Here is a 21040-nt window from a genome sequence, read left to right as displayed (position 1 = left end):
GAAGCGAATGAATTGTATTTCCCGACCATAACATTTGCGCCGTCGCTGCACATGCCTTAAAAATACAAGGAATAAAAAACGACTTTAAAATTTATGTTTACACATATTCATATATGTGAAGAATATACATATGACCATTTTATTTTATTTACCAATTATGTTATTAAATGGAATTCCTAGGGATAAAATTAATTCCTTAAAAGTCTTGTACTGAGCATCTGCAGTGCAATCAGCTCCTATTGGTAGTAGATCCAACAACTTTACCACAACTCGTCCCTTTTCTTCCTCGTAAAACCTGGCCAGGATGCACATACTCGTATGCTTATTGAGGCCGATATCTGTGCTCTCGTCGATCATTACGGAAAACGGGTTTACTTTTAACTTATTTACTAAGTTGTCCTTTTCTTCTTTTGCTACTACATTTTTTATTATGCTGGTGCACTTTTTCCTCCCAATATCAACATTTTTTATAATTTCAGAATCCGGCACTATTTCTTTCAAAAGTGGGATTAGGTGATCTACCACTGTCAAAGCGACATTGTGTTCAGCGAAAAACATGCTGAGTCTTATTTCAAATTTTTTTATCTATATCCCTTTCTGCATTTACGTTTCTCTTAAAAAAAGTATTCAATTTGCTCGTTTTGCTTATGGCTTTTACATTTTTCTGGTGTGCTTTTGTTTCTGCGTGTTTCAATAAATCAGACTTGCCGCAATTTAAAATTTTGTTGCAGGCAGCGCATTTGCATTTAAACGACTCACCGGCCAAAGCTTGTAACCAACCTTTGAATCTTTCGTCTCCTAGCCACTTATTTGTAAACTGTTGTTTACGATATTTGCGGCTCTTTGCAATACTCTCGTCCGATTCTGTTGAAGAACTCATTTCTGTAAAAATGGTTTTTGTCAATAAAAGCAAAAGCTTTTAAATTTACTTCAGACTTACCTCACAAAAAGTCAGCAATCAAATTAAAAGCGGCAAACGAATTATATGCGACGCCAGCATGCTGCCCTACAAACACTTTATCAGAGTGCTGCCTTTGACAACGTGAAATTGAAACCGATTTAATGCTGCCATTCGAACATATTCTTGATAAAAAGTCGCCAAATAGACTTATTTGCATTTTGACCGAAAAAAAATTACATAGAAATTTCGATTTTGCTCTGTCGAAAAATCTCTACATTTTACTTATATATAAAAATCTGTCCTTTTTTCCCCACGTCCATTTTTTTCGACATAAATCCCTACGTGTAGGGAATTTTCCCTACATGTACCAACACTGGCTTCGCCTTCCAACGTGCGTAAATATGTATGCATATGTATGAACTTGCATAAGGAGCATGCATGCATGTGTTTATGTCTTCATATTCATATTCATGCATACATATTGTTACGAATTTACTCTTGCTAGTTTACTTTGTTAAGCTTAGTACGCAGCTCTCAAGAAACGTAAAAAACTTCATATAAAAAAACGCTTAAGAAACGGTCCAGAAACGTTCCTGCGATAAAGTTACTTGTGCTAGTACGCAGCTCTCAAGAAATCTAGTACTAATTTTTTATACTTTTTTTCAATAAAATGTGAATATGGCAAACCTGGTTTTGCGACGAAACATCAAATCAACAATTGTTTCTTGAGGGAAATTCGAAGTAATCGTCAAATTCATCCTAAATTAGTTGAAATCATTATTATAAAGTATATTCCAATTTGAAATATTGTATAAAACCAACCAATCATCAACAACATTCCTTAAATCTCAATGAAAATATTTGTGTTACCATACACATACATACATACATGCATACGCACAAAGTTTGTTTACTTTGTTTATTCTCTCTTGCTCTTCTAATGTGGATCATTCACAATGCGTAACCAGCTGTCAACATTACTTGAGAAATAATGTATTTTTGTTCTTGAGCAATTACTTGAGAGCTGCGTACCAACCTTTAGGTTCGTATCTCTGGATTGACAAATAAAATCAACACTGTTTAATTTAATTCAACAACTCTTTATTTCACAACTCGTCTACACTATAGCAGTTTACTCTTAGCACTGATTGATTACGTTGGCGCTGCCACGGCTTATATAGCCACGCACTTCTCGCTGATGCCGACGTGTCCTTCTAGAATATCGCGTCTGGAAATTACCAGAACATACGGCTATACGGCGCCAGACGCAAGCAGACAGTCGCGGCGCCAGACTCAGCAATTGTTTACCTAGACAAGCAGACAGTGCGGCGCCAGATGTTGGCGCCAGATGTCTACAACAAGACAAATGCTATTCCATATATCTACAGCTATTGTTCATAATCAGGGATGCATATAGTAATACAAATACAACTTAATACTACTTTTGTAACACTGCCCTCCACTAAAGCCTAATCGTCCCGATTAGGCACAAATCCTCTTGAACCAAATGGGGCGAGCCTCTCCAAATGTACTACTTTCATTTTACATCGTGCTTTTCCATTTCTTTGTATGCGGTATACCACGTCATTAAGTCGTTTCATCACCATATAGGGTCCTTCCCAGGCTGTCTGCAGTTTCGGGGACAAGCCTTTCTTTCGAAGTGGATTGTACAACAGTACCAGATCACCTTCTTCAAAACCTTTTGAATTTGCCGCTTGATCGAACCGGTCCTTCATCTTATTGCTCATCAGATGCGTATGCTGTCTTACCATTAGATGCAATTCATTCATTTCTTCCTTTAAGGCAGAACAATAATCTCCATCATTTCTTACAGCTGTAGGATTCGTTCCAAACTTAAGATCAGCAGGGAGTCGCAGATCAGATCCGAAAATAATCTTTGCCGGTGTGTAACCAGTTGTCTCGTGCTTCGATGAACGATACGCCAGCAGGAACATCTGGATGCACTTGTCCCAATTCCGTTGGTCTTTATCAACGATTTTCCGCAGATGTTCTTCGAGCGTTCGGTTGAATCTCTCTACCATCCCATCTGATTGTGGATGTAACGCTGTTGTCCGTGTCTTGTGGATGCCCAGTAATGTACAGACTTCTTGGAAAATGGAAGATTCGAAATTCCTGCCTTGATCTGAGTGTAATTCGACGGGCACTCCGAACCTTGTTATCCAATTTTCTACAAACGCTTCGGCTACGGTCTTCGCTTCCTGGTTTGGTAAGGCATATACTTCTGGCCATTTACTGAAATAGTCCATGACAACCAGTAGATATTTGTTACCGGCCGTACTGGTTGGGAACGGACCTGCAACATCCATTGCGACTCGTTCAAATGGTGATCCCACGTTGTACTGTTGTAGCCTACCGCGACTTTTGGCTTTAGGACCTTTAGCTGCCATGCACTCTACGCAATTACTTATCCATTCTGCTATGGAATCTCGACAACCGATCCAGTAGAACCGCTGTTTAATCTTCTCTATAGTTTTTGTAATTCCAAGGTGCCCTCCACTAGGTCCATTGTGATATTCTTTCAACACTTTCGGGATCATGGACTTCGGTACTATGATCAGCAGACGAGACCGTTTGCCATCTTCACTTTCCCAGGTACGATGAAGGTATCCATTAACGAGGTTTATGCTGTTCCATTGGGCCCAATATGCTTTTGCCGTTGGACTCTCGCTACTTATTTGTTCCTTTGGTGGTCGTACCCCATTTTCTTTGGCTATTATCAGCTTTGCAAGATCAGGGTCCTCCAGCTGATTGATTCTGATGCGGTGAGGAGTCCAATCATCTTCAGGTTCTATATTCAGTAATCGCACGTCGATTATACCTTCTTTTCCTTCTGATTTGGAGCAATGTTTACATTCCAGTGGACAAGGGCGACGTGATAATGCATCCGCATTTTTGTGGTGAATCCCCTTTCGATGTTCTGTTGGTTGTTTCCATTTTGATGGGTTTACTTTTATCTTGCAATTTCGGGCAAAGTGACCCGCTTTTCTACAGTTGAAACATCTGCCTGTTGTATTTACTCGCTGTGCAGCAATTGTCTTCAGAGTCTTCAATATTTCTTCCATCAGCGCCGGTTGTTCCATTTCAACCCTTTGTACTTTGTGTGCTGGTTTACTTAGTAGGGAAGCTGTTTCCTGTGTGAGGGCGTGCGAAACCGTTTCAGCAAACGTTCTTTTTGGCAATGCATATGTGGCGCGTTTGGTGTCCACATCACGAATTCCATTTATGAAACATTGGATTTTTACTCTCTCAATGTAATCCACAGGTGCATCTGCATTTGCCAAATGAGCCAGTCGTTCGATTTCAGTTGCGAACTCTTGCAATGACTCGTTCATCTTCTGACCCCTATTTTGCAGTTCGATCTGGTATATTTGTTTCCGGTGCTCACTACCATATCGTCTTTCTATCGCACTCATCAATGCCTCATAGTTGTCCCGTTCACAGTCTGGAATAGTCTGAAGGATTTCTGCTGCCGGTCCTTTCAATGATACAAACAAGGACGCCACTTTGTCCGCTGCATTCCAGTTATTGGCCGTTGCTGTCTTTTCAAACTGAAGTTTGAAAATTTGAAATGGAATACTTCCATCGAATGTGGGTGCCTTCAATCTTTGATTATTTGTTGATGGTGCAGGGCCATGTAGTTGCAGTTCTCGCACACGATTACTCAGTTGAAGAAATTCTGATCTTAAATTTTCTTCGTCATTTTTTATTGTGCTTAATTCGTCTTCAAATTTTGAAAATTTCTCTTGCACTTGTGTATTATTTTCTGTAATCTGTTGTACCAAACGCTTTTCTAACTGCGTATTATTTTCAGTTATTTGTTGTGTAAGGCGAGACTCTAACTGTGATGTATTTTCAGCTATTTGCGTAATTTGCTGTGCCAGACGATTTTCTGCCTGCACTGCATTTTCTGCATTTTTGGCTATTTGCTGTGCCAGACGATTTTCTGTTTGCACTGCATTTTCTGCCATTTGCTGTGCCAGACGATTTTCTGTTTGCACTACATTTTCTGCCATTTGCTTAATAGCCACTAACAACGTGTTCATGTCTACACTTAATGATGTTCGTTGTTCTTCTACTTTCTCTTCTACCTTTGTAGAAGTTTCTGGCCCAACAAATTCGTACTCGTCCACATTAATTCCATCCGCTTCCATTGCTTCACGTAATCGTGCCTGCAGATCCGCCTTTTGCCCGCTTATCGGCAATTTACGCTCCTCCAGTTCCTTTTTCAATTGCTGAATTCTCAATTCTCCGAATTTAACCATCTTGAATTTGAATTATTTGACAATCCCACTTCTGACACCAATTGTTACGGATTTACTCTTGCTAGTTTACTTTGTTAGGTTCGTATCTCTGGATTGACAAATAAAATCAACACTGTTTAATTTAATTCAACAACTCTTTATTTCACAACTCGTCTACACTATAGCAGTTTACTCTTAGCACTGATTGATTACGTTGGCGCTGCCACGGCTTATATAGCCACGCACTTCTCGCTGATGCCGACGTGTCCTTCTAGAATATCGCGTCTGGAAATTACCAGAACATACGGCTATACGGCGCCAGACGCAAGCAGACAGTCGCGGCGCCAGACTCAGCAATTGTTTACCTAGACAAGCAGACAGTGCGGCGCCAGATGTTGGCGCCAGATGTCTACAACAAGACAAATGCTATTCCATATATCTACAGCTATTGTTCATAATCAGGGATGCATATAGTAATACAAATACAACTTAATACTACTTTTGTAACAATATATTTATGTCTTCATATTCATATTCATGCATACATATATTTATGTCTCTTCATATTCTTGCGTATGTGAGACAGAGACATAATGTATTTTGTACACATTTTCGGTGTCAAAATGAAACAAAATATAAACAAGCAAAACGAAATTCTTCGTTGGAAGTCTCTTCATATTCTCTTCTTCGGCATATATGCCTTGTCATCATATGCCGTAAATACATATATTTCTGTCTCTTCATATTCTCGGTTAGAATATGTGAGAGAATTGTAAACAATGTTAAAATTGCGAGGCGAATTCCGACCTTACATACAATGTTAACAAATTTTATGTTCTCTTTCTATACTTTTAAGTTCTCTGGTTCTTGCAAATTTGTTTACATGCACACATAATTACATATGTATGTACGTGAATATGCGCGACCGCTTGGTCTTTTAATATGTACATGTGAAAATGTTCAATATTCCTCTTATTCATGTGTACAGTCAATCCCGGTTAAGTAGTACTCCGCTTAAATGAAAGTCATCCCTCTTAACTGCCTATATCTTGCTGCATCTCACGGTTTGTTTTTTGAAATACATTTAAACTATTGTTTTAAGTATGTACGACTCGGTTAAGTATCCGCAGTCGCTTATGTACCATATTATATTTTTATTTTTGACAAACCACAAAAATCTGTATCTTTGATTGTGCCACATAACCGGGATTGACTGTATTTTACGCGGCTTGCAAAAAGCTGCGTCGATATGTATGCAAGCTCATTTATATATATTCATACATATTTACGCAAGTTTGTTGGCGAAGCTGTTAGCGCGGCAAGGGAAGCGGTAACAATAGACAATCGTTCGCTTATTGTTTCGGCACAGCTAGGATTTTCTACCAACAACACAATGCTGTGTCGACAGATTGACTCGTTGACATGGAAGCAAAAAACGCGAGCTTCGCCATTGGTTGTCCGTCTCAACGGAGATTTCGCATGAAGCATTGAGTGTACATACATATGTACTGCATCTACAAATTTACAAACATTATCCCTATGGTCTAGCATATTTGTTTACATGCACACATAATTATATATGAGCACATGTGCGACCGCTTGGTCTTTTAACATGATATCGAAACTTTTAATAATTAAAGGAAATATATGTATGTACATATACATATTTTTGTATATAGTAAATACATATATGACCTGTCAAACCCATATAAAATGTATATTTAGGTAGTAATACTTGCAAAGATTTTATGGTATACAAATACATAGGTCAAATTCAAAATACACACTTATGTGTATACCGATCTATAAATTATAAGCAGAGTCGTTTGAGCATAGTAAATAAGCGAATCTGTACGCATACATTACTTTACATTGGAATTCGCATTATTTTTCTCATTTAACAGTGAAGCTCTGAACACATAACGACGACAGGTCGACAAACGACATCTGTCAAATATTACACACGTTCTTATGGACACTTATTTTGACGACGACACGAAAACACGACTGTAGGCCGACAGTTGTCATTCTCGCTAATTCCTATTTGCCAACGACAGTAGAACGACAGTAGAATGAAGAAGTGAGATGAGGAAGAGTGGTGATGCCACTAATATGTAAAATGTAAAATTATTCACAACTCTTACAAACTTGACGTTATTTTACAAATAAAAGCATAAAATAGCTCTATTATATCATTTGTAATAACAATTGATAATTTAAAACAAAAATATATACCTATTTACTTATTTTTTGCATAAAAAATTTAACTTTGAACAAAATATTAAAATTTCATTGAAGTGCAAGGTATTAGTATGGCCACAACGTTGTGTACACGCAAAATGGACAGCTGTGTTGTTTTGTTTTCATTTCACTTTCGTACTCTCGTTTGTCGTTTGTCGACTGTCGTCGTTTTGTGTTCAGTAGGTGAAAATGCTCAATTCTGCTATATTCGTTTTGAAACACGCTTATAATTTGTCTGTGGTGAAACTGGACCATCTCGACCGAGTTAACCAAAAATATTTTTACGATCTCCGCGCCGTGAACCTTCTCTATATTTAGAGAATAGAGAAGGTTCACGGCGCGAATAACGTAAAAATATTTTTGGCTAACTCGGCAGAGATGGAAGAGTCTCACCACAGACAAATTATGAGCGAGTTTCACCACATTTAACAGCGATTGAGGGGTTTTTAGAGTCTATGAGAATAACATGTAAATGTAAATAAAAGAGAACCAATGCAGGGCAATATACATACATGTGTATTTATATGCCGGTGACTTTTGGTTGGCGGAAAAGTTCCTGTATGCTTTTGTATACTATATACAAGTAGTTAGATTTTTTCTAAGTCTAATTTACGTATGTATGCATGCTCCTTATGATACTCCCAACAATAGCATTGTGATATTTTCATGCTTCATGTTAGCTTTCAACCAGAGGATCGCTTGTGTGTGATACATATGCAATACATACATATGTATGAATGTATGCTTTTGCGTTTTGTCGTCGGCAATTCAATATTGACATGTAAACATAATTATGATATGAGTATAATTTTATATGAATGCATAGTACTATTTACAGTCAATTTGGACTTGAATATTTAATAATTTTATTTGATTTTTACATAATATACTATACTAATAAATATTTTTGTATTATTTCTTAGTAATAGAAATTGAATTTATCACAACAATATATGTATATGTAAATACATCGTCTATCATATTAATCTTATTATCTGCTCATATGATTGCATGTATACACATGTGCGCGTTCAGAAATTCATATCATGATTTTATCACTTATCAATAATAACATGTGCGCGCATTGATCTGCATGTTCATATATTCATATATACTTATATGTACATATATTTGTATACACTTCCGAACAAATAATGCACAAGCATACAAACATACATATGCGTACACATGTGAATATGTCACCATAAAAAATTGAAGCATTGTTCTACAAAAACAACAATTGTCTAAATAGCAGAAGCATCACAAGTCAATATGGCAGCCGAATTGGCGAAGCCCAAATGTAGTAAATTTTGCAACAAAAACGATTTCATTCATAACGCAGGCGCATATGCCATGAGCGACCTCGCTTCATTCATATAAACAGACGCCGTAACATCTCCCCGAGCATGCCTTTGCCGACAAGCGTCTTTTCGCGACGATGGCAAAAGCTGAAAATCATAAATTGAACAACTTTCTGATGATTCTTCACAGAAAGAAGTGAGAAAAGTGGCAACATAGGAGTTGTCGATTTATAATATTTGTCTAAAATATTATTCCGTAACTCAGGGATGGGCACAATAGCCCTCAGTGGCATTTTGCCCGTGCGGGCACGAGTGCACATTTTGAGGGCTAGGTGAGGGGATCATCGCGGGCAAACATGAAGAGGGAAGTGAGAACAACGTTTTACCACTCCATATTTACAAATGAGAGCAACGTATTTTCCTACAGCATGTTTACAAATGTTTGTATTCTATTTGTGTGCTTAGCCACTCTCAATCAATAATGCCATACCGCGCAAATATATTTTTATTTGATGATTCTTATATTTTTGAAAATATGTGTTCCCTTTCTATAGCGCGTATTATTATTTTAATACATTTCCAGAAGCAACTTAGATTTTTAAAATTTAACTGAACAATTATAAAAAAAAACTAAATTCTTTGAATATTTTGCTGAAACAACCAAACTGAAAATATCACAGATATTAATATATATATTTATATATACATATATTTATATAAGCATTTTCATTAAATTATATATATATATATATATATATATATATATATATATATATATTATGGTCACAAGTATCGTTTTTTTATATATGCATATATATAAAACTGCCTTGCATATGTACGTATAAAAGCCCACAACTTGATAAAAGTTTTCCCAATTGTAACTAAAATGAATTTTTACAACTGGCATCACCACCATTGACTGATCTATCACATGAACAGTGGTGTGAACAAAATAGAAATAACCATAAGGTGTTGTGAAGTTTTAAAATATGCTGTTTTCTTATTAAATAAAATTGTTTTTAGATACATAACATAACATATATATATTTTTTCCTAACAGTGATTAAAATTTCCCACCATGCAAAGGTAAATAAAAACAAATTTTAATGCGAAACTCTAAACTCTGCAAATTATGTTTACCCCTTTTTGTTCACACAACTGTACAATTCCGATATGAAGTAAACTTCCACCCTTAAATTTGTGTACAATGTCAGTATTGCCGCAACTAGGGATGGCAAAATTGGTTACAGAATCGATTCTCGATTCTGACTATTTTTCTATATTTTTCGATTCTAAGAATCGATTATCCGCGGGCAAAAATCGATTCTTTCGATTCTAATCGATTTTAAATTAAAAGGACAAAAATTTATTTATTAAATCACAAGGCATAAATTGAATGAATAATTCAAATCGATTAAATAAAACACAAAAATAGTTAAAAACAATTATATTGTTTTGTTTATAAATAAGGTACAGGGAACATTACATTTCATTTAAATTTTTTTTAAATAATTGTTTAAAGTTGTTTAAAGAAGTTTAATAAAATAAGTTTTTAGATAAATTTAAAATAAGTAAAAGAACAATAAGCTAATTGTCAGTTTAAGAAAACCATACATTTTCCGGGACAGATCTTAAAAACAGAAGCATATTTAAGTGATCTGGCGCTAATATACATATTCGTAAAGTAGAACTAAAAACGAGTATTTTAAGACATTTCCCGTGAAAATTTGTGCACGTTTTCGGAAAAGCCGCTCTCCTGAACATTTACCAGTAAATTTATCGTAGGAAAGTTTCTTGACCGTTTCTTAAGCGTTTTTTTATATGAAGTTTTTACATTTCTTGAGAGCTGGATACTAAGCTTATAACTTGAAACTGGTCACTTAATTAATAGTAAAGTCGAATGTCAAGAATCGATTCTTAATCGACTCCGACTACTGAAGATCGATTCCGAAAACTCGAGTATTTTACGAGAAAACTCGATTCTCGAGTAGAATCGGAATCGAGTTTGCCATCCCTAGCCGCAACCACTCTGCGATGAACATTAAGTTACGGAGGAATGTAATTCATTTTTTTTCGCAATTTTTCTCAACTTGTTATGCCCTTCTCTCCGTAAACTGATATTCCCCTCATCTAGCCCCGGTGCGCACTTTGCTAACTTTTCGGGCTAAAAATGTGCCCATCCCTGCCGTAACTCGCAAAAATCTGCGTCGATATGTATGCAAGCTCATACATATGCATACATATTTACGCTAGTTTGTAGGCGAAGCTGTTACAGCGGCAAGGGAAGCGGTCATTCGTTTATTTTTTTCGGCACAGCTTGGATTTTCTATCATCACACAAGTGCTGAACACATTGAGTGCGACAGACTGTTCTGTCAAATATTAGAATACACACGTTCTTAGGGACACAGTTATTGAGGCAGCTGCACAACTACATAACTGTGTCCATAAGAACGTGTGTATTTTAATATTTGACAGAACAGTCTGTCGCACTCAATGTGTTCAGCACTTGACTCTTTGACAAAACGCCAGTTTCGGCCATTGGTTGATCTTGGCAACGGAGATGCGAAAGATGCGTGCGACTACATATTTGGCTGCCATATTGACTTGTGACGCTGCTGATGCTATTTCAAACGATTGTTGTTTTTGTAAAACAATGTTTGTAGTTTTTGCGGGTGACATATCTACATGTGAACGCATATACAGTATACTCTCGAAAAGTAAATCGATTGGTATGTATTTTGGGTAATTTACTTTTTCGAATAATTTACTTTTCCAAATATATACATAAATTATCTGTTTTTATAATATTAAATGCATTTTTAAACTTAAAAAATTCATTCATTTATTTGCTTCAATAAAACATATGGATGTACATGAAAAACATATGTATTTATTATGAAGAGAAAAAATTTTGAATATTCTTTTGTTTTTTTTTCTTTTGCAATATATTTTCTGACCATTTACATATGTACATATCTCAAAGTTTATTCACTAAACAGACGCGATAAACAAGAGAGTAAGTGTTTTTGCAACATCGTAAAAAACGCTGCTTGCTTCGTTTCGAATTTTTTATCACATTCTCTGAAAAGTAAATTAAAAAATTTACTTTTTCGAGGAGCATGTGTAATCTTAAAGGTGATTTACTTTTCCGCGATTATTTACTTTCTGAGAATTTACTTTTCGAGAGTATACTGTATGTAAGTATGTACATATGTTGTATGTGTGCCAATATCATACGCACATATTTATGTATGTACATATGAGCAGCGCGCACATGTTATTATTGATAAGTGATAAAATCATGATATGAATTTCTGAACGCGCACATGCGTATACATGCAATCATATGAGCAGATAATAAGATTAATATGATAGACGATGTATTTACGTATACATATATTGTTGTGATAAATTCAATTTCTATTACTAAGAAATAATACAAAAATATTTATTAGTATAGTATATTATGTAAAAATCAAATAAAATTATTAAATATTCAAGTCCAAATTGACTGTAAATAGTACTATGCATTCATATAAAATTATACTCATATCATAATTATGTTTACATGTCAATATTGAATTGCCGACGACAAAACGCAAAAGCATACATTCATACATATGTATGTATTGCATATGTATCACACACAAGCGATCCTCTGGTTGTAAGCTAACATGAAGCATGAAAATATCACAATGCTATTGTTGGGAGTATCATAAGGAGCATGCATACATACGTAAATTAGACTTAGAAAAAATCTAACTACTTGTATATAGTATACAAAAGCATACAGGAACTTTTCCGCCAACCAAAAGTCACCGGCATATAAATACACATGTATGTATATTGCCCTGCATTGGTTCTCTTTTATTTACATTTACATGTTATTCTCATAGACTCTAAAAACCCATCAATCGCTGTTAAATGTGGTGAAACTCGCTAATAATTTGTCTGTGGTGAGACTCTTCCATCTCTGCCGAGTTAGCCAAAAATATTTTTACGTTATTCGCGCCGTGAACCTTCTCTATATTAAACGTTCTCTGTCTATATTATACGTTCTCTGCGTTCACCTCGCCTGATTACACTTAGGCGAATCACACTTAGGCGAATCACACTTAGGCGAATCATACTTAGGCGAATCACACTTTTCACCAGTTTACTCCCCAAGCCAAGCGCGCCTAAAGAAGTTTTACTTCAAAAAAAAAGTTTTGTTAACCTGTGTAATTGGAAAGAAATGGAAAAATAAGTATATATCAAGTGTGAAAGAATTTTCTGGAACAGGTTTCTTTCAACATTGAATTTATCACGATGGTGATAAGGATGGAGGACGGTCATTTGGACTAACTTGTATATTACATTAACAACTGCCCGACGGTTACTAAATTATAACTCTAATGATCCGACAGTAAAAAAGTAGTAATTGTATGTCCGGTGCTTTCAAGATGGCAATCATAACAACAGAGTTGCAAATTTGTAAAAACATTATGTTCTGCATGAATTTCTAGCAACACCACAGCATCACGTTCTACTGTCATTTTTTGCGCCCAAATTATGGTATATCAACACTACATTTGTGTCTGCGCCTCAACAGAGTCAAGTTTGGAATACAGCTACTGTATTGTTATAATTATTACGTAGTTTGGCCGCATCCGAAGTGATAAAATTGGGTCAATACTGAACCTAGCTCCCATATACCCAATATAAAAATTTTAAATGATTATATTACATTTAATCTTTTCACTGATATAGACTGTCCTCACTGTCGTTGGAGTTTTATAAACTTTTTTTGACATTACAACGTTCACATCGTTAATTTATTTATATTTATTAAAAGGCAACATTGTAATGTGGAATTTTGTTAAAAACGTCATCTTGTTTTAAATATTTTCCTCGTGAACTCATATGCATTCGGCATATTTGTTTGTTAACATTTTATCTACTCAACAGTTCAGTTACGCCCGAACTTTGTCATTCCTTAATTGCTGTATTTCATTGTTTTCATTTTTCTTCTTTCTTTTTCCTTTTGAACTTTTTAAATTCTAATACTTATTATTTATTGCTAGAATTGATGGTATAGCCAAATTGCAATTACATACGAGCTGATTTTCACTGCTGCTTTCTATCCTCTTGCAACTTACTAGAATAAAATCCCGAACAATTCCTTCAGTCACTAGCAAAACTTCATATTAACAACTTAAACTTCTCATTAATAAATTGCAATCGAATTTGGTATCGTCAACCGGGATATCGTATCGTCCGGAATCTAAGCAATTATATGCTTATAAGTATATATATATACGGGTGGGTCATCTAACGTTTTAAATTTGAATTATCTGTACTTCGACATTGGAAACGTCGAATACCATTCGGAAAGTGACAGATATTTAGTAAAAAGTCTAAAATTTACGAAATGGGTCGCTATTCACTAGAAGAAAACTGGGAAACATTGAAAATATTGGCCAGAAGATCGTTTGACCGAGGATGGTCAATTTTACCGAAAAATCATTTTTTCGGACGAGGCTCATTTCCACTCGATGGTTACGTTAACAAGCAGAATTGTCGCATTTGGGGCACAAAAAACCCGCACGTAATCGTCGAGAAGCCAATGCACCCAGCACGAATCACTGTATGGTGCGGATTTTGGTCTGGTGGAATCATCGGCCCATTTTTCTTCGAAAAAGAAGAAGGAAGCGCCGTAACCATCAATGGTGAGCGATATCGCGCAATGTTAACCGGATTTTTCTTCAAGCAAATTGAAGAGGAAGACTTGAACACATTCTTTTTTGGATGGTGGAAGGTGGTTACACCAGATCAAATTGATGAAATCATTCAATAATGCGACAATTCCTGATGCAAAGAAAGATCCAGTATTATACGAAGTGACGAAGGTTCATGGACCTTGCGGACACCACAACCCCACTTCGGTTTGAATGTCTGTCAATAAATGCACGAAACAGTATCATCGCACTTTTCTTGCGGAAACACAAACTAGAAATGATGGATATCCACTCTATCGGCGTTGCTCACCAGACGACAATGGCAGAACATTTAGCATTCAATTTAGAGGCGTGAGTATCGAATTTGACAACACATGGATCGTACCATATTCGCCACTGTTGTCTAATTCACATTCAAAATTCATGTTAATGTTGAGTATTGCAGTTTAGTGTAATCGATAAAATACGTTTGTAAGTACGTCACCAAAGGAAGCAACATGGCGATTATTGGTCTTGAACGATACGGTCGATACGTGAACTGCAATAAAGCGCTTTGTAGGATATTTAGTTTTGCAATTCATGAACATTTTCCGACTGATGTGCGTCTCGCAGTTAATTTGGAGAATACAGTATAGCCAGTGGAAACATCGCCAGCAACAAAATTAACATTGGCGAGTTTTTTCTTAACTTTCGTCAGTGATGTGTTTGGTAGAACATTGCTCTATTCGAAAATACCTTGATATTATACATGGAATGCATCGTCGAATAGTTGCGCAGAAAGCAAGGCCAACCAGTAGATTGACATCCAGGTGTCTTATCAACTAATGCATTGGGACGAATTTACACAATCCACCCGAAAAACGACGATTGTTTCCACCTTCGGTTGCTATTGATTAATGTACGCGGTTCAACTTTATTTGAGTCATTGCTTACTGTGAATGGTATATGGGAATACGTGCAAGTTTTGGAGAAGTAAGCCAGCAATTACAAATGCTGGAACATTCTAATCAGTGGAATGAAAATGAAGTTCGCATACTTTTCGATATAAACCTCGACATTGTCAAAGACATTTTACATCGTCTTCGCTAAAAATTGGAAATGGTTCAATTTCGGTTGATACTTCCGGTGGTTCGATATCAATTCCATCTTCCCTTTATCAATTCACGAAGGATGAACTCATCACAAATGTTCGGACATTAGCCAAATTATCATAACTACGATTTCTTAAGTGCACGCACAATGTTAGCTGCCAAAAATACCGATGTTTTTGACTTCAACTGGAAGATTCAAAGTCAAGTTCCGGGAGACTTGCGCTCATACAAATCGATCGATCGTCTTGACTATGAAGACGACGCCGTGAATTATCCGGTGGTATTCCTAAATTCTTTGGACAGGCTTGGTATGCCACCGGATCATTTGCGTCTCAAAGTAGGATCTGTCGTTATTATGTTTCCCAATCTTTATGCGCCGAAACTGTGTAATGGAACCCGACTGATTGTGACGCACCTATCGAGTACAAAGGAACAGAATGCTTGATCCTACGAATTCCTTTGAGTTCTAACGATTTGCCATTTCAGTTCAAACGTATTCCGTTTCCAGTGAAAATTAAATTTGAGATGACAGTCAACAGGACCTAAAGATAATCGCATAGTGTGAGGCATCATTTTGGAAATGCTATGTTTTTCACATGGCCGTAGCGTGCTCACGAGTTGGAAAACCATCATTTCTGCACACCGGAACAGAAACCGAAAAATGTTGTTTATAAAGCTGCGTTACATTGAAAAAAAATGAAATGATAAATTTAACTTTCTTTCCATTTCAAACTACATAATTTCACGCAGGACAACGGCTGCGGGGTCAGCTAGTAGCAAATAATTGATTATTAACACAATATGAATTTTTGTCTTTTCATTTCAAAACATATAATTTCACGCAGGACAACGGCTGTGGGGTCAGCTAGTAGTATATAAAATAAATGTGAGCAAATGAATAAGTGATGTGCTAGTGTATATAAAATTGCAAAATATAAGTGCAAAATTAATTTTATATATCGAAAATATGTAAATAAAATATTGCAAATTTTCAATTTTAATCGCGAATAACTCGAAAACTATCAGCTTCCTGCGGCTATAATCATATATATTCGTGATCTGGAGAATCTCCTCTATCCGACCATACCCATTTTATTCCCGAAATCCTGGGACGGTATACTAAAGCAGACCCGAAAAAAATTCGAATAATTGCCGGAAAACCCCTAAAAACAGCCCTTTTCTTTTTCTCATACAAACGATGTTGTTCGTTGTGGATCAAGAAAGGTTTAAAAATAAAAATATCTTATACTTTTTATGAAAAGTCGGCAAATTGGATAATTCCAAAAAGGAACTTTTTTCCATAAACATTTTTTTTCAATTTTTGTTTGTTTTATTTTTCAATATTTTGATTTGTAAATTATTTGAATAGTTCAATTTCGGTCGCTTGCTTTTTTATTCCGGCTATTCAAAAGAAAAATTTTTGAAAATTATTTAGTGAAAACTTTACGTGTGTTTCAAACAAAGAGGTCAATTGCAGATTGAAATTTGTTACGAAGTCACCAAGAGGTCGCCCTAATATCGGTCCATCAAAGTATGGCAGCACAAGGCAAGGCAAGGCAAGAAGTACTCCCAGGATGCGGTGACATACGTGCGGAATTATGGATCGCGGTCAATCAGCAAGCGATCGTCACGATGTCACAGCACCACTTTTCAAACAACAGTTACAATCTTTCATGGACTTTATGTTGGAGTAGTGTAGGTATATGTGGTGCTGTTAGATGCTAAATGTACTCTGTTGAGTGGCAAAAGAGAGGTTTGTCGCACATACATATTCTTCTTTGGATGGTGGATGGTTGTCACACCAGATCAAATTGATGAACTCATTTCTGCGGAAATTAATGATGCAGAGAAAGATCCAGTATTATATGAAGTGATGAAAACCAATATGGTTCATGGACCTTGCGGACAACACAATCCCACTTCGGTTTGTATGTCTGACAATAAATGCACGAAATATTATCCATGTGCTCTTCGGAAACACAATCTGGAAATGATGGATATCCACTCTATCGGCGTCGCTCAACAGACGACAATGGCAGACATTTAGCATTCAATTCATAGGCGTAAATATCGAAGTTAACAACACATCAAAATTAACAACACATGGATAGTACCATATTCGCCACTATTGTCTAATTCACATTCAAAAGTCATGTGAATGTTGCGTATTGTACTTTGGTGTAATCGATAAAATACGTTTGTAAATACGTCACCATAGGAAGCAACATGGCTGTTATTGGTTTTGAACGACACGGTCGATACGTGAACTGAAATAAAGCGCTTTGTAGGATATTTACTTTTGCAATTCATCAACGTTTTGTTGTGCGTCTCGAAATTAATTTGGAGAACGACCAAAGAGTGTATTTCAACCCAGAGAATACAGTCAACAGAAACACCACCAGAAACAAAATTAACATTGGCGAGCTACTGAAGTTCGCACACATTTCGCGATGATCAGCCTTCAAATCCGCGTTATGGGATACGACCAAAAATTACATTGCCGAAGGCATTTTACATTGTATACGTTAAGAATTGGAAATAGGTCAATACTGGTTGATACTTCACATGGTCTGATATCAATCCCATATGACGTTTATCAATTCACGAAAGATGGACTCATCACGAATGTTTATACGAACTTGAGTGTACGGGCAATCTTAGCTGCCACAAATACCTATGTTGTTGACTTAAACTGGAAAATTCAAAGTCAAATTCCAGGAGACTTACGGTCATACAAATCGATCAATCGTCCTGACAATGAAGACGACACCGTGAATTACCAGTGGAATTTGTAAATTCTTTGGAGAGGCCACCACATCATCGCAATCTGATTGTGACGCGCCTATCAAATATAAGGAGCAGAATGCTTGATTCGACGGATTTCTTTTGAGTTCTAATGATTTGCCGTTTCAGTTCAAAAGTATTCCGTTTCCAGTGAAAATTGAATTTAAAATGACGATCAACAGGATAGTCGCATAGTGGGTGGCATACATTTGGAAATGCTATGTTTTTCGGGTGGATTGTGTAAACTCAACCTAAGGCATTAATTGAGAACACACCTGCCAATCTACTGGTTGGTCTTGTTTTCGGCGTAACTATTTTATCGACGATGCATTACAAGTATAATATCAAGGTATTTTCGTATATAGCAATGTTTTCGCAAAGGGATCACTGACGCAAGTTGAGAAAAAACTCGTCAAGGTCAATTCATTTTGCTGGCGGTGTTTCCACTGGCTGTAATGCATTCCCTGGGTTGATATACTCTCTTTGGCCATTCTCCAAATGAACTACGAGACGCACAAACAAAACGTTCATGAATTTCAACAGCAAATATCCTACAAAGGGCTTTATTGCAGTTCACGTATCGACCCATTTGATACTTGCTGATCTCATCTCGCTAAGGCCAATAACCGCCATGTTTCTTTCTTTGGTGACGTATTTGCAAACGTATTTGATCGATTTAACCAAACTCCAATATTGAACATTGATATGAGGTTTGAATGCGAATTAGACAACAGTGGCAAATATGGTACGATCCATGTGTTATCGACTTCGATATTCACTCCTCTAAGTTGAATGCTAAATGTCCTGCCGTTGTCGTAAGCTACGCCGATAGAGTGGATATCCAGCATTTCCAGTTTGCGTTTCCGAAATAAAAGTACGTGGATAGAGTTTCGTGCATTTATTATCAGACATACAAAACGAAGTGGGATTGTGGTGTCCGCAAGGTCAATGAACCATATTGGTTTTCATCACTTGGTATAATACTGGATCTCTTTCTGCATCAGGAATTTCATCAATTTGATCTGGTGTAACCACCATCCAAACAAGAATGTATTAGTGCGACAAACTTTTTTGCAACTCAACGAAGTACATCCAGCATCTAACAGCACCATATACTTGTATTCCATACGTTGCTTCAAGATAAAGTTCATCAACCATCGTAGCCGTTGAAAAGTCGTGCTGTGACATCGTGACGATGGTCTGCTGATTGACCGCGATCTATAATTCCATACGTATGTCATCGCATCCTGGGAGTACTCGTTCATGTGTCTTGGGCTGCCATACGGTGATGGCAAAAAGAACGCCGACCCATATTAGCGCGACCTCTTCGTGACTTCGTAACAAAATTTCAATCTGTAATTGATCACTTAGTGTGAAAAGCACATAAAGTTTTCACTGAATAACTTTCAATAATTTTTCTTTTAAATAGCCGGAATAAAAAAGCAAGCGATCGAAATTAAACGATTCAAATAATTTACAAATCAAAATATTGAAAAACAAAACGAAAAAATTTAAAAAAGTAGTTTGTATGGAAAAATGTTACTTTTTAACCAGTTTTCCAACTTTTCCCCATAAAAAGTATAAGGTTTTTTATTTCTAAACCTTCCCCGATCCATAACGAACAATCTTTGAAATTTTCTTAAAGATTGGTGCAACCGTTCTCGAGCCTTTGCGTTACTAACAAACAAACATTGAAGAGAAGGTCTGTTTTTATGGTTTTTCCGGCAATTATTCCAATTTTTCTCGCCGTAAAAACCATCTTTGAACTTGGCGATTTGGCCAAATTGGTCCAGTCGTTGTTGAGTTATGCGCTTACCAACACATTTTGCGATTAATTTTTATGTTATACGAGTAGATTGAATTTTGAGCAATTATTTGTTGTACAGTCAATTTCGAATATATCTAACATTTGACTAATGCAAAAAATATGGATATACCTTCAGTCATTAGTTCATAATATATGATATGCATATTATTATGTATATGTGTATATTTATATTATATACCTCCGTCAGCATAAGTCTCACAACCGTAGCCATCTTGATAACCCATGTTCCACGTTCCTTCGTATCTAGCGGTAGAAACAGTACTTTCTCGGATACCATATCTTCCCTTATGTCCATCTTTTGACCATTCCCCTCGATATATTTGACGACCAATTTGTTCTACACCCAAACCGTGCCGTCGTCCATTTTGCCATTGGCCTTCATAATGTGAACCGCTAAATTGAAATTAATTTATATAAAAATATATATATGTGCATAAAAAATAAATATGTAAATGAGTAGTTTGTCTTATACTACGTAATTAACTAAATTCAATACAAGTATGTCATGTATTCGAATTGCAGGAAGTTTTGAGTGGTTACGTAACAAAATTTGAAGATACCCATTTCTGAGTACTAATATGAACCTTTCTGTTAAGTATTCGCTTTAAAAATCCACATCAATATAATTTTTTAACAAAATACATATAAATTTAAATCTTTTGTTTTAAAGCTTACGTCTATGACCGAATTAATACTCATTGAGTTGAAACTAGTTGTAATGGTTTTTGCTCCTACTTCTCAGTCGTTCTAAATACTAAACACACAAATCGTCATATTGTAATCCTATTTTCCCCGTTGCTATTAGTGGTTTTAAATCTATTGGCGAGACAAATATGTTTATTCGGCAAGTATTTCTGAGAGAACAAATTAATTATTTTTATTTTGTCTGCTTATATGCATTTGGAGAGCTCGT

The 21040-nt window shown here is 36.1% G+C and overlaps 1 protein-coding gene across 6 annotated transcripts in view; it reads right to left on the bottom strand.

The window, feature by feature from the left end:
- The window catches only part of LOC105224287 (junctophilin-1), a 159805-nt gene that overhangs the window by 113969 nt on the left and 24796 nt on the right, over positions 1 to 21040 (bottom strand). For all 6 annotated transcript variants that reach the window (XM_049462441.1, XM_049462442.1, XM_049462443.1 and 3 more), the window contains exon 3: positions 20306 to 20520. In XM_049462441.1, the coding sequence (XP_049318398.1) occupies positions 20306 to 20520 (215 nt within the window). The remainder of the gene's footprint in view (positions 1 to 20305; positions 20521 to 21040) is intronic.

This window comes from Bactrocera dorsalis, chromosome 1 (genome assembly GCF_023373825.1).
Source record: "Bactrocera dorsalis isolate Fly_Bdor chromosome 1, ASM2337382v1, whole genome shotgun sequence".
In the NCBI taxonomy this organism is placed as follows: domain Eukaryota; kingdom Metazoa; phylum Arthropoda; class Insecta; order Diptera; family Tephritidae; genus Bactrocera; species Bactrocera dorsalis.
Note: the sequence above shows the minus strand (reverse complement) of the source record. Positions and strands in the feature narration are given on the sequence as shown.